Source organism: Folsomia candida, unplaced genomic scaffold (assembly GCF_002217175.1).
Source record: "Folsomia candida strain VU population unplaced genomic scaffold, ASM221717v1 Fcan01_Sc003, whole genome shotgun sequence".
In the NCBI taxonomy this organism is placed as follows: domain Eukaryota; kingdom Metazoa; phylum Arthropoda; class Collembola; order Entomobryomorpha; family Isotomidae; genus Folsomia; species Folsomia candida.
In genome coordinates this window covers 9723621-9735495 of record NW_019091195.1, presented here as the reverse complement: position 1 = coordinate 9735495, position 11875 = coordinate 9723621, and the positions used below count along the sequence as shown (strand labels likewise).

Genomic DNA, 11875 nt, shown 5'->3' with positions numbered 1-11875 from the left:
GAAAGAGGCAGACGTTAACCCTCAAACCAAGCTGTCTGCAAACTGTAATACTCCTGATGTAGATAAAATTTCATCAGAATCATGCATCCCTTACATCACATGTAAGTACATGGTAATATTCTAATTACTAATACTACAATAAAATTGAACGTGTTATCAAGCAGCTCACAGTCCAGAATGTTCAGAAATTTTGAAGCAATCCGATCGCTTTGCGCGATCAGACGATAGTGGTGATAAACATACGGGTCGTACCTTTATGAGGAAAGTAAAAACCGGTGAATCCAATGCCACTGCTACAGAAGAGTCGAAAGGAAACGGGACAGACTCAAAGTTTCCAGAGTATCATGAGGATCGAAACTTAACTGCGAACATGACTTTTCCTGAAATGAATTCGCAAATATGGAATTACTTGACATCAAGAGCGCTCGAGATTCTCAATTTAACATCTCCAAAGATCCAGACCCCACTCACTCCCACTTTCAAATTCCTGGATTTATCTAAAAGAATTATGCAAAAAGCATGTCCTAACCATTACGTGAAAGATAACCACTTTGACCTTGCTCTGCAAACATTTATGAATTTACAAAAGAAGAATTTCAATTTCAATGATGCATTTTCCGATTATGCAGCGAAACAAAGGATTGAAGATAGGTACATCTTTAACTTTACAAATGTCATGCGGGATTGACATATAATTTCTAATGTCAATTACAGTCTATACCTTTGTCTACAAAATATTACCGCATACCCATTTGTTGACCCTCTGAATCGCTCAGCAGAAAATTGCAATGAAACTGTGGTACATTAAATTTTAAAATTGTCTTTACTATAATAATATAACAATGTTATATTTATATGAAATTGATTCCGCACGAAGGAATTGGGAACATTTGAAAAATTTGGTCAGATGATAAACCTAAATGTGTCATGGGGGTCGTCAGGAAGAGAACGGGAACCTTTAATAGAAACCGTTTGGAAGATTTTTACACACACCCATACAGCGTGCTACAGGTTGTGAAAAAGAGCTGTCTTTACATACGCATTAAAGAAATACCAAATAACCAGTAAAAAAGCAACCATTTTTACTACTCAACAGATATTTTGAAGAGGTGGGATTCAATGATCATCATCGATTTACAAGTGCAGTAATGCCAGTCTTCACCAATGAGATCAATGATATTTGGTAAAGAATGTTGAATATGAAACAATTTCAACGATGAGAAAAAGGAGTATTTATGAATAGGAATGGATCAGCTATAATAAATAATAAACTTGATATTTAATACAGGAAGAGCATGACAGAACTTAGCCAGGAACCATATTCAGGATTACTAGGAGACCCCATAAAATTGATGGATGGAGTGACGTACTGTTCTGAGTTTGCAAAACTTGATACGGGTGCGTAAACACATAAAAATTTATGCGCGTCGGAATAGTACATACATAAAAACATTTGTGAGTTTCTAATTTTGTGAATTTCCTTGAGTAGAATATCCGTGGGAAATTCCTCGCCCGGAGAAGGAATTAAGCAAAAGACGACGGAAAAGGAGTGTGACTGGTGATGAGACGTGCCTTCGCGAAGATTTTGACAACAAATGTAACTTATAAAGCTACTATAGTGAACTGGAGGACAGGTAGTGTCAGACCCATACTTTATTTTTACTTAATGTAATTATCTTATCAAATAACAAATAAATATATAAAATTAAATGGAATATATTTAAATTGTAGAGGAAGCGTTTAGCTTAAGCTAGAGCAAGCTAGTGGTAGTAGAATTAGTGTCATTCGCATTGTCGAGTTCTTGCTTGTCGCCCATGGAAAGATTACAGTTGTTGAAAGGTGGGGAAAGCTCTTCAACAGAGGAGGAATCAATGCCGTGATGAATCGGGTGGAAGGATGAATGTGGATGAGGGTTATCTGTATTATTATGACATAAAAAGTTTGTGGGTGGACTTAGGGTGAAAGGGGTCAGATTTGATGACATTGCATTTGCGACTGATGCAGACAAAAATGGCCACGCTTCAAAACTTAAGTATGAATTCATTAGCCGACTGCTGTCGGTGGCTGTGGAGCAATTATTGTGCATCCCGTGTTGAAATAAGAGGCTGTCCGCTGAATGGGGGGCAGCTGGAAGGATATCTGAAAAAATTGAGTCAACAGATTAATTAGGTGAATTTTACTGATTTTAAAGTGAAATTAGACGGATGGATCTATTACCTTGTACAACGGGGACAGAAGTGTTACTCAAGAGAGAAGGTGCCGGTGAAGCAGGCCTCACTTTCTCTACTTTTCGAAATTTGGCCCTGTAAATATTTTTGACACATTAACTTTCAAACCATTTGCTATTATTTGGCCATCATTTAAAATGGGTACGTTCAAGAGGTACCTTCGATTCTGAAATAAACATAAAAATTGGTATTTATTAAACACAAGATAAAGATAAAACATGTTAAACGCATTTCCATTATTTGCCATACATAAAACCAACCTGAAACCAAACCTGAAACCAAACCAGGCAGGCAAGACATGTATCATAATTAAGAAGTATTTTAGTGTGCAAGTACTTATTGCTAGTGAAGCTATAATAATTTGTGCATCTTTTTAGCAACGAACTACTTGCCCACACCTCACCTGCACTCTGGCTTCGGTCAGGTTAATTTTCATTGCGAGTTCTTCCCTTGAAAACCTGTTAACAATAGCATCGCAGCCAGTTTATGCATCGAAAAACAGCTCTGCTTTGTAAATCTAGTCTCACACATCAGGATAATGCGATCGCAAAAATGATCTCTCGAGCTCTTCCAACTGGTAGCTGGTGAAAGTTGTTCTGCAAATCAATCCGTCGTAATAATAGCATTTTAGCATGTGGAGGTTTAATTAAAGACCTCTTAGTCAGTGAAGCATTGTGGCAATATCACCCCAAATTAGGGTATGGAGAGCCATCCTTAGGAGGTTGTGTACTATCAACTCCCGGATCTCGATGCCCTTTGGATATGTTGTAGTGTCCCATGAATGAACAAGAACCCTGAAGTGGTTTAATGCCATGGCCACATTTGCGCCAGCCACAACCACTCAAAGGTGCCCAAAAATCGCTTTCACTCTAGCTTTCACTCATTCAAAATCACGCCAAAAATCCAATTTTACTCCGATTTTGAAATATTTCTTTCATCATTATACTCCCAGAGAGTTGTTCTCTTATATTGAACATCAAACTCAACTTTTTGAATTTTTTTATATTTTTAAAATTTAAAATTCTCAATGAGCATTGTTTGTGTAATCAACAACGCAAATTATTCCTGCGAAATAAGCATCAAACAAGTTGAGTTTGATGTTGGATATAAGAACACAACTATCTCGGAGTATAATGGTGAAAGAAATTTCAAAATAAGAGTAAAATTGGATTTTTGGCATGGATTTGAAAGAGTGAAAGCTGGAGTGAAAGCGATTTTAGGGCACCTTTGAGTGGGTGTGGCGGGCGCAAATGTGGCTATGGCATTAAACCACTTCAGGGTTCTTGTTCATTCATGGGACACTACAACGTATCCAAAGGGCATCGATATCCGGGAGTTGATAGTACACAACCTCCCCTCCTTAGTGAAGTCATGGTCATATGGTTTCTTCTTACAAAGTGGGGCAAAGCAGTACTTCCAGTCCAGCCTATACGTATTTATTACCTGTATCGTCGTTGTTTTCGCTTTCCAGAGTTGGTGGTCATATTGTGGCGCTCGGCGGAGGGGGTGTAGACTGATGGAATGGACGTGGATGGACTGCTACCACTGCACCCTCGTGTCGACACAAGGGCCTCCATTAGGGCCACGTTGGATGAGGAGGATATCCTGTTGTAATTATCCACATCCGAGTCCCCCCCTGATGACCCAATGCATAGACAAAGCATCATTTTGTGCATTGTATTCATTTTATATCAATAGTGAAATCATGCCGGAAGGAGTGAGGGATATAAAATTACGTGTTTTACGTGAAATTACGTGTTTTTAACGAATATTGAGGAATCATCCTTAAATATTGAATACTTTCTCCTAATGGCTATGTTACAGTTATGGTCACGTCCTACATCCTATTTGTGTCGTTCATATGTAAATAAATATATAGATGGACGATTTTTCTATCGAGTAGCATAGTGCAAACTTTCCTTAGTTGTATGATTTCATATAAATTGTGATTGCAAAATTTGTTCTGGCATACGCGTAACTCGGATAACTCATAACATCGCCTATTGTGAAGGAAAACCTTGGGGTCGAGGTTATTATTTGATGGTATATCATGCATAAATATACCTACCAACTCGAATACTCATTCTGTCATTCAATTCACTTGTGGGATTTCAAAATCCATTATACTTTTTACCCCGAATCAGGGCTTATAGGACCACTATGCCTGTCCGGAACACGATAGAGTCGAAACGGAGTTCAAATTGTGTTTACTTATATGCATATTAGATAAGTCCAGTGGCTGACCCGTAGAGATTAGAATAGGTGACTGGGGTATTTAGCTTTCTAGCATTATTTTGAAATTTTAGGTGGGTGGGGCACAATCCCCCATTCACCTAAATGACCTTTATTGAACAACCACTTGACCGATCTATGTAGGTCTTCTTCAAACTCATCCAGGACTCATCCTAGATTTGACACCAATTCTGGTGTCAAACCAATTCTGGGTTCAGTGGTTTGTCCGCTAGCGTGCCGCAAATGCACACAAACATAACTAGGAAATTGGTTTATAAACCATTTATATTAAAAAACAGTTTTGTAAAAAAATAATTTATCTTAAAAACCGGTTTGTAAAAAATCGGTTTTACACACTCGAAATACGGTATTCGATTTTTAGTAACGCAAACTATTTCGGATCTAATATTTAATATTTCTTATTGTTAGGATCAGAATTAATCGTTCTGAAATGCCTTATTCCCAAGTTTATATTTAATTTTCATTTTGTTTAGCGTGCTATATTTGCAAACATTTCTAAAATTCGCACTAAAACCGGTTAAAATCAGAAAAATTGAAACCCAGTTTTTCAAAATCTTTCGATTTTTGATGCCCGAACGCTGCCGGTTCCACAAGCCCTGACTCGGATAAATGAAGTATGCACTGTTGACTGTAGGTTTTATTTATGGATTTTACATTTTACCTCAAGTTATGGTACACAAGATGGGTGGAAGAATAGGCAATTATCTCTTGAACTATATTGAACCAGATATATTACTATATAACTCTATGCAACGATCGTCATAATGCGGATTGTAGACAATTAAAAATATTAATTTGGGAGATTAATTTGACGTATTCCCATGAATAACTAGTCAAACTTTTAAAAGCCTTTAAAATTGTTGGAGCTATACATTGAGATAAACGTCGTCTTCAAATGAATGATATTATTTTGATATACTTGCACATGTATGTATGGCACAATCACAAATGATCATTCAATAACTTGACAATGCAGTCGGAACATAATACGATTACTCAGCCTTTTCTGGGGTTGACTTATAGGGTTAGCTCAATCGTATTTCAACAAATTCACATAATTGAATCGAGGATGATTAAATTAATAGTTTGTAATTAACTTACGATGATGCCTCTGTTCGAGCAGGTTTCCCATTGAGATGGGACCAAGTTGTGATAGGATAGACGCCTCAGTCGAGCTTCGTCGCGGGGGTGGCGTGGGTGTCGAGCAGCAAAACATATTCAAACTGCTGTTGTTGGTCGTAGTGGGGGTGAAGCAGTTGAAAATTGGGTGTGGAGGTAGTGCTGGGTCAGACCCCATGGCGGCGGGGTCTTCGGAAACGAAATGCAGACGATCGTTCTTCAGAATGCCGTTTATCGTGTAGCGTTGAGACATTGCAGTGGTGATGCTCCAATCTCGGGCGAAAAAAACGGACTATATGAATATGAACTCTCCCCATATTTATCTCGCACATTTCTACTTTTACCATGTCACCCTCGAATTTTCCTGTTACCTGTCTTAATAAAATAGACATACTTTACCAACAATAAACCCACGCAAGCGCTATATATTATTACCATCAAACAAAACTTTCATCACGAGGTAATACAAATGCCACTATTAGTCATGAAGAGGTGAAAGTCAGGATTTCATTTTTAGCCTAAACCAGGGCTTATAACTCGCTATACAAAAAAACAAATTCCAATTATCCTGGAATAAGCATTGTATGTCATCTTATCATCATGTAGAATAGGGACCAACCGACCAAATAAATATAAATGCATATGTTTACGAATATGTATATAATGCTGAGCCATTTTTCTACCGATAGCTCTTCAATAAAATACAAGTTGGTAAATGAGCTGCAAATACACAAAGTTGGAAGAATGGTCTCTATATTTAAGAATGATATTCGGTCGGGGAGAGAGTGAGATGAAAGGGTTGTTGATTAATACAAACCACTCTGCCCCGAAAGAAGCCATACTTTCTCTCTCTTGCACAAGATATACATCACGTAGTGTCGAACTTTTGTTGCCTAATCACAAACACAGCAGCACACTCATTCTTGGAAAAACCTTAATGTAAATTACGTTACTTAATGCGGCGTATAACTATTAGTTAATTACATTAGTTTACGCTCTCTTTTGTTGAAATTCATGAAAAGTTAAAAGAAAAGAATGCCTAGATCTATGGATATTTTCTATTTATTATTTCTAAATTGGGACTAAATTTCATCAAGGATTTTGGGAGGATGATGAAAGGCATCCATCACTAGTCCTAGTCCTATGTCAGTGTCAAGTAGTTGACATTGTCAACCACATCTCTTATTCAAAGGATCGGCTTCCCATTCAACGTGGGAATGCGACATCAGGCATGAGAGCTGTCCTCAGTCAATGAGGACTGGAGGAATTATTTTATATTTCAAAAATTTACGACTCATAAACTATATTATCAATTATCATCATCATTTTAAATGCATGGTAGAGTTTTAAATATAATAAATTTTATTAAACATATTGATATCTGTAGTTCCAATTATGTAGAAAAACATTTACAGTTCCTTGTAAACTATGTAAAGTTCGGAAGAGTCGATATGAATCTTGATAATACTTGATATAGGGAATTACTTGATGAAAGAAGCAGAGTGGCATGAGCGAGGAGGCAAGTTGACACTGTTTTGTGATGGGAATCAAGCAGAAGTCTCAATCCGCCTCTGGAAATCTCAACGTGTGGCCATGGCAGCGGAGAGAGTGAGCCGGATGTCCACTCCTCCGAGAAAGTGAAAGCCTACCCGCCAGGCCCAAAACCATTTTCCGCACTGCTCAATCCTCTCAATGGGCTGGGCTCGTCCCATTTCTACTTCGCTACAAACTGAGCACAGCTGACGGGTCCTTCTCCAGCAGGCGAAAACAAATTAGTTCTTCGATCCAGGGACAAATTTGGGATTATGGACTTGGTCGGTTTGGACGGCGGATGCAAATAAGGCTCCACATGGCCATGTTCCCGATCAGATGGTGGGTGCGAGGTGGTGTCGTGGATTGTCGAAACTGCTGGATGTTGCTCACCCTGGTCGTCGCATGTTTGCACCTCGTAAGCAGGACGGCAGTGGGGGCAGTAACGACGACAACTTCTTCTTCCGTGTTGGGAGACCCCTACGAAATTCTGGGGGTTGGAAAGTCAGCCACTACCAAGGAGATTCGAAAGGCGTACAAAAATTTGGCTGTGGTAAGTTCGCACAGTGTTGTGCATGCAAATGTGTTGTAAATAATTTATTACTTAACCTAGGTGTGGCACCCTGATAAGAACAAGGTTCCTGAAGCAGAGGAACAGTTTGTAAAAATAAATAGGGCTTATGAGGTCAGTTTCTGCACTTTTATGGATATTTAATAAAATATGGGGTTTACTATTTATATGGTTTCATTAGCTACTGAGTGACCCAGCTCGGCGTCGTTTGTATGATCAGAGGGGCGTGACGGAGGATTCTCCCAACTTCAATCCCAGGCCGGATTACACCACATTCAATAGATTTGACCCTATTGATGAAATTCTTACATTCACTACCGGCGGAGCTTTTCACTATCCATTCGCTGATGGGATTGCATTTTTGCATAAACAAAGCATTACGGCAAAGTAAGAACATAAGATTAGTTGAGGGTTTTATTGTAAATTGATACATTTACAATATTTAAATCTGTTAATTTAACGTTGTTTTTATGTTAGAACTTTTGAACAGAATGTAATGCCAAAATCCTTCACCGTTCCACAACTTATTCTCTTCTAGTAAGTCAATGGTTTAAAATATTAACTACCCATTCATCATCTTCGTATGATTGAAAATAATTTAGAAACGTTATAATTTTCAAAACTAGTGGTGACTGGTGCAGTGGATGTACACGCGTCGCTTCTATTTGGAGAACAATTTCTGATCAGCTAACAAATATTGGGGTGAGATTTGTACCCTCTGCTTTATTTTTATTATTAATTATTACCATGAAGTTGCAAAATAACTATACGGTCATAATGTTACCATATCTTCAGATTGACGTATCCTGTGTGCATGCAGATCGAGAAACCGCTGTTGCTCGAAAAATTGGTATTAAAGTAATTCCATCAGTTGTATTAGTGTTGGATTCGCATGCCTATCATTATCGGGACACTGTTGTTGCTGCCAATAAAGTGACAGGTAAGTAAGTAATAAGTGACACCTTTTTTGGGGTCTTAATTAAAATATACTTGATGATGATTTTGTATTTTGTAGCATTTATAAGGTCCAAACTACCATTTGACTTGTTGGTCCCTTTGGATAAAGAAACTGTGGAGGATTTTCTTGGAAATTGGTGGAGAGATAATAGGTTAGATTTGGTTTTGAAATTCCTGGTAGCAAAATTCAATATCTAATGTGTACAACAGAATTCGTGTCATTATTGTTGGAACTTCTGAGGTTGTTCGACTTCGGTATCAAGTTTTAGCTTTCCATTTTCGTGAACGAGCTGCATTTGGGTAATTTATGTTAATAAGATATACTAGATAACTAGTGTTGACATAGATTGGTGAGAATAAATCAATGATTTTATTGTAGATATGTGACAACCGAAGACAAAGATTTCAACGTCTTCCGGCAAAATTATGGAATCCCGGACGGAATGGATAGTATCTTTGTGTTCAAAGGTACAAAACTAAGACAGCTGAATGATTTATTGAATAATTTAATAATACACGTCTAATATTTTTGTTTGTTCCAAGAACTTGAGAAACCCGTTGCTTCTCTAAGTATGACCGAAATCTCACAAAAATTAATGAGCGACCTTGTTGAAAACAACAAGTTTTTGATACTTCCACGACTTTCATCTCAGGTAATCAATCTTTATTGCCGAGGATGACTGAAATTTTTAACAATTGGATGGATATTATTTGTAGACTGTAATGGATACTATCTGTCCTACTGAAACATCGCTTTATCGCCGCCGCTTGTGTGTAGTATTCTTAACTCGAAAAACGAAAATATTAGAGGACGAAGACAGCGCCAAAGCTCTTCGAGAATACGCTTTGCGTCAAGGTTCCTCCGTCCGAGTCAAGTTCGCATATTTGTATGGAGAGGTAAGTTTACGCCAGGGGACAATTATTAATGTTAGTAATAATAACATTAATAATTGTTTAGTTAAATAATAACTTATTATTATAATATATTTCGCCCGCTTCATCAGGTCCAGCGGGATTTCGTTAGCTCACTCTCAGGTAATGAAATTAAAGGATCGTATATTTTCTACCTATTTACATGATGGATATTAGTTATACTCACGTATGAGACTTAATTTTTATAGGAAGCAAAAAAGACTCAAACTTGATGATAATTTGGAGGCAGACCTCCAGCAAAATATCGTACGAATGGATCGAAGGTGGGTGGGACGGAACAAATACATCAGCTCAACGCCTAGACAGTATTCTTCACAGGCTAATAACAGAAAAAACATCCCTGTCATACCAAGTGGAAGTGAAGGTAAATATTTAGTACGATTCCTCCAGTATTACTCCAACTCTCATATGCATTACGACTGATGATTTTAATTGTTATTTTACTTTCATTTAGGAATTAACAGACGAACATGCACAAGGGTTTTTATTCAAAGTGCTAAGGAAGGTATCACTGACGATGGAATTTGTTCGAGCACAAGTGACAAGAGAAATGGTTATCCAGACTGCCTCAGTTATTGCCACAGTTCTGTTCATAGTTGCAGGTGGCTTTATAATGGCATACCTAGTGTAAGCGTACTTGCTCAGATTTTTAAATAGCATATTGTTATAAGTGTTTAATATGATGCATAGTTAAATATTGTGCCAATATATTATAGACGACTTGAGGAAGAAAGTATTTTAGCAAAAGCCAAGGCAGATGCTCAAAGATCACCTCCATCGTCAAACTCCCGCCCAGCATCATCAACAACTACTGAAAATCCGACGCCTTTGCAGTTATTAACACAAAACCCTGAATGCAGAATTCACGAAATGCGTGGGGAAACTTATAATGGTCTCGTCAGACTTATTAAGCCTGGCTGCAGAACTGTATTGCTCTTATTGGATGCGGATACAAAAGAAATACTGATAAGAAAATTTCAACGATGCGTTTGGCCATACCGAAAGTATGTTGTATGAAATTGGTGGATGCATTGCATGATTTGTTTATTTAGTCTTAGTCATAATATACATTAATATGGTTGTTCTAATTTTTCAGGAACAAGTCATTGCAGTTTGGCTTTATGCATGTTGATCGACCAGCTGGTTTGTCATGGTACAAACAATTACTTCAGTTATCACTTGGTGAGTAATAATCATATTACTAAATAATTACACTACTTACATGAGTCAATTCCATTCAACTTTAGTGAGACATGAGACGTACTCATCAACTCTCAACATTAATCCCAGAAACTGTGTTGGGACCGTTATTTCCCTTAATGGTCATCGCAAGTACTTTTGTGTGTTTCATGCCAGTGTCACAATGCCAGGAAATCCAAATAGAGTAAAGTCATCTTCATTTACATATTCATTCCGTCTAAATTTTAATATTCTAGCTAGAGTACGCTAGAGTACAGGCATATATTTACGATTCTTTTTTATTATACTCAACAGAGAAGAGCAAATTCTGGCTATCGTAATGGTGCGTTTCTCGGATTTGATTCTGAAAACAGCAGTGATGAACAATCGGATGTGGAACGGGGAGGCGGATTGAATAATGTATTTACCGCATTATATATTGAATACATAGTAAATACTTCTAGCACATTGTGCGTTGATGAAATGATTGGTATATTTGTATAATTAATAACAGGATACCAGCGATACACCGGAAGCTGGAATTCTTTTTACAAACCATTTGCTGGACAATTTATCCGTAAGGGAAAAGGATTACTTTTGTTGTCCAAAAAATGTAATATGCTATTTTTATGGTATTTTAAATTTTTCAGAACTGGTTGGATAGGCTTTTCGAGGGATCAACTCATCGTTATCATATAAATTACTGGCCTGATTTTCCTCTCAAATAACTCATCCCTTTATTGAACTAATTAATAAGCATTCGACGGATAACAATCTTCCTTTAAAAGGCGCTCATGGTTTTTAATTAATTAGACAACCTCGATCTCACTGTCTCAAACAAACTCCAATCTCATTCGCACAAACGTATGCTAGTCATTATTAACGCCATGATGTCCTATTTTGTTGTCTATTTTATATCCTTATTATCCATAAGTTATTTCCTGATACAATAAGTAAATTCTTGATAAAGGATAACTTTGCCTGTACTTTTTCCAAATGTTCTAATCTGTAAATTAGGAACAATTATTGATATATGTATGAATGCATGAAACCCAATATTCATCAAATGAATATGTACATAAAAATAAAGGTGTTTCCAAAATAT

General features: G+C 37.3%; 2 protein-coding genes across 2 annotated transcripts; both read left to right on the top strand.

Annotated features, from left to right (window-relative positions):
- Positions 1-894: 894 nt before the first annotated feature.
- Positions 895-1640, top strand: LOC118435068. The gene is made up of 4 exons (XM_035850203.1): positions 895-1011; positions 1097-1183; positions 1289-1398; positions 1490-1640. Exons 1-4 carry the CDS (start codon positions 908-910, stop codon positions 1606-1608), a joined length of 420 nt encoding a protein of 139 aa, XP_035706096.1. The 5' UTR covers positions 895-907; the 3' UTR covers positions 1609-1640.
- A 5619-nt stretch (positions 1641-7259) lies between these two features.
- Positions 7260-11872, top strand: LOC110845857 (dnaJ homolog subfamily C member 16). The gene is made up of 20 exons (XM_022092383.2): positions 7260-7683; positions 7744-7815; positions 7883-8088; positions 8179-8238; positions 8328-8403; positions 8497-8641; positions 8717-8810; positions 8869-8958; positions 9038-9126; positions 9202-9311; positions 9376-9555; positions 9663-9693; positions 9780-9955; positions 10046-10218; positions 10308-10595; positions 10688-10773; positions 10839-10975; positions 11086-11190; positions 11285-11347; positions 11421-11872. The coding sequence occupies exons 1-20, from the start codon at positions 7432-7434 to the stop codon at positions 11496-11498; spliced, it is 2511 nt and encodes an 836-aa protein (XP_021948075.1). The 5' UTR covers positions 7260-7431; the 3' UTR covers positions 11499-11872.
- The last annotated feature ends 3 nt before the right edge of the window (positions 11873-11875 follow it).

Coding starts and splice junctions, on each gene's coding strand:
- LOC118435068 (XM_035850203.1), top strand. CDS start 908: ATGATAAACCTAAATGTGTCATGGGGGTCGTCAGGAAGAGAACGGGAA. Junction 1,184..1,288: donor AATGAGATCAATGATATTTG/GTAAAGAATGTT, acceptor TATTTAATACAG/GAAGAGCATGACAGAACTTA. Junction 1,399..1,489: donor GTTTGCAAAACTTGATACGG/GTGCGTAAACAC, acceptor TTCCTTGAGTAG/AATATCCGTGGGAAATTCCT.
- LOC110845857 (XM_022092383.2), top strand. CDS start 7,432: ATGCAAATAAGGCTCCACATGGCCATGTTCCCGATCAGATGGTGGGTG. Junction 8,642..8,716: donor TGCTGCCAATAAAGTGACAG/GTAAGTAAGTAA, acceptor TGTATTTTGTAG/CATTTATAAGGTCCAAACTA. Junction 8,811..8,868: donor AATTGGTGGAGAGATAATAG/GTTAGATTTGGT, acceptor TGTGTACAACAG/AATTCGTGTCATTATTGTTG.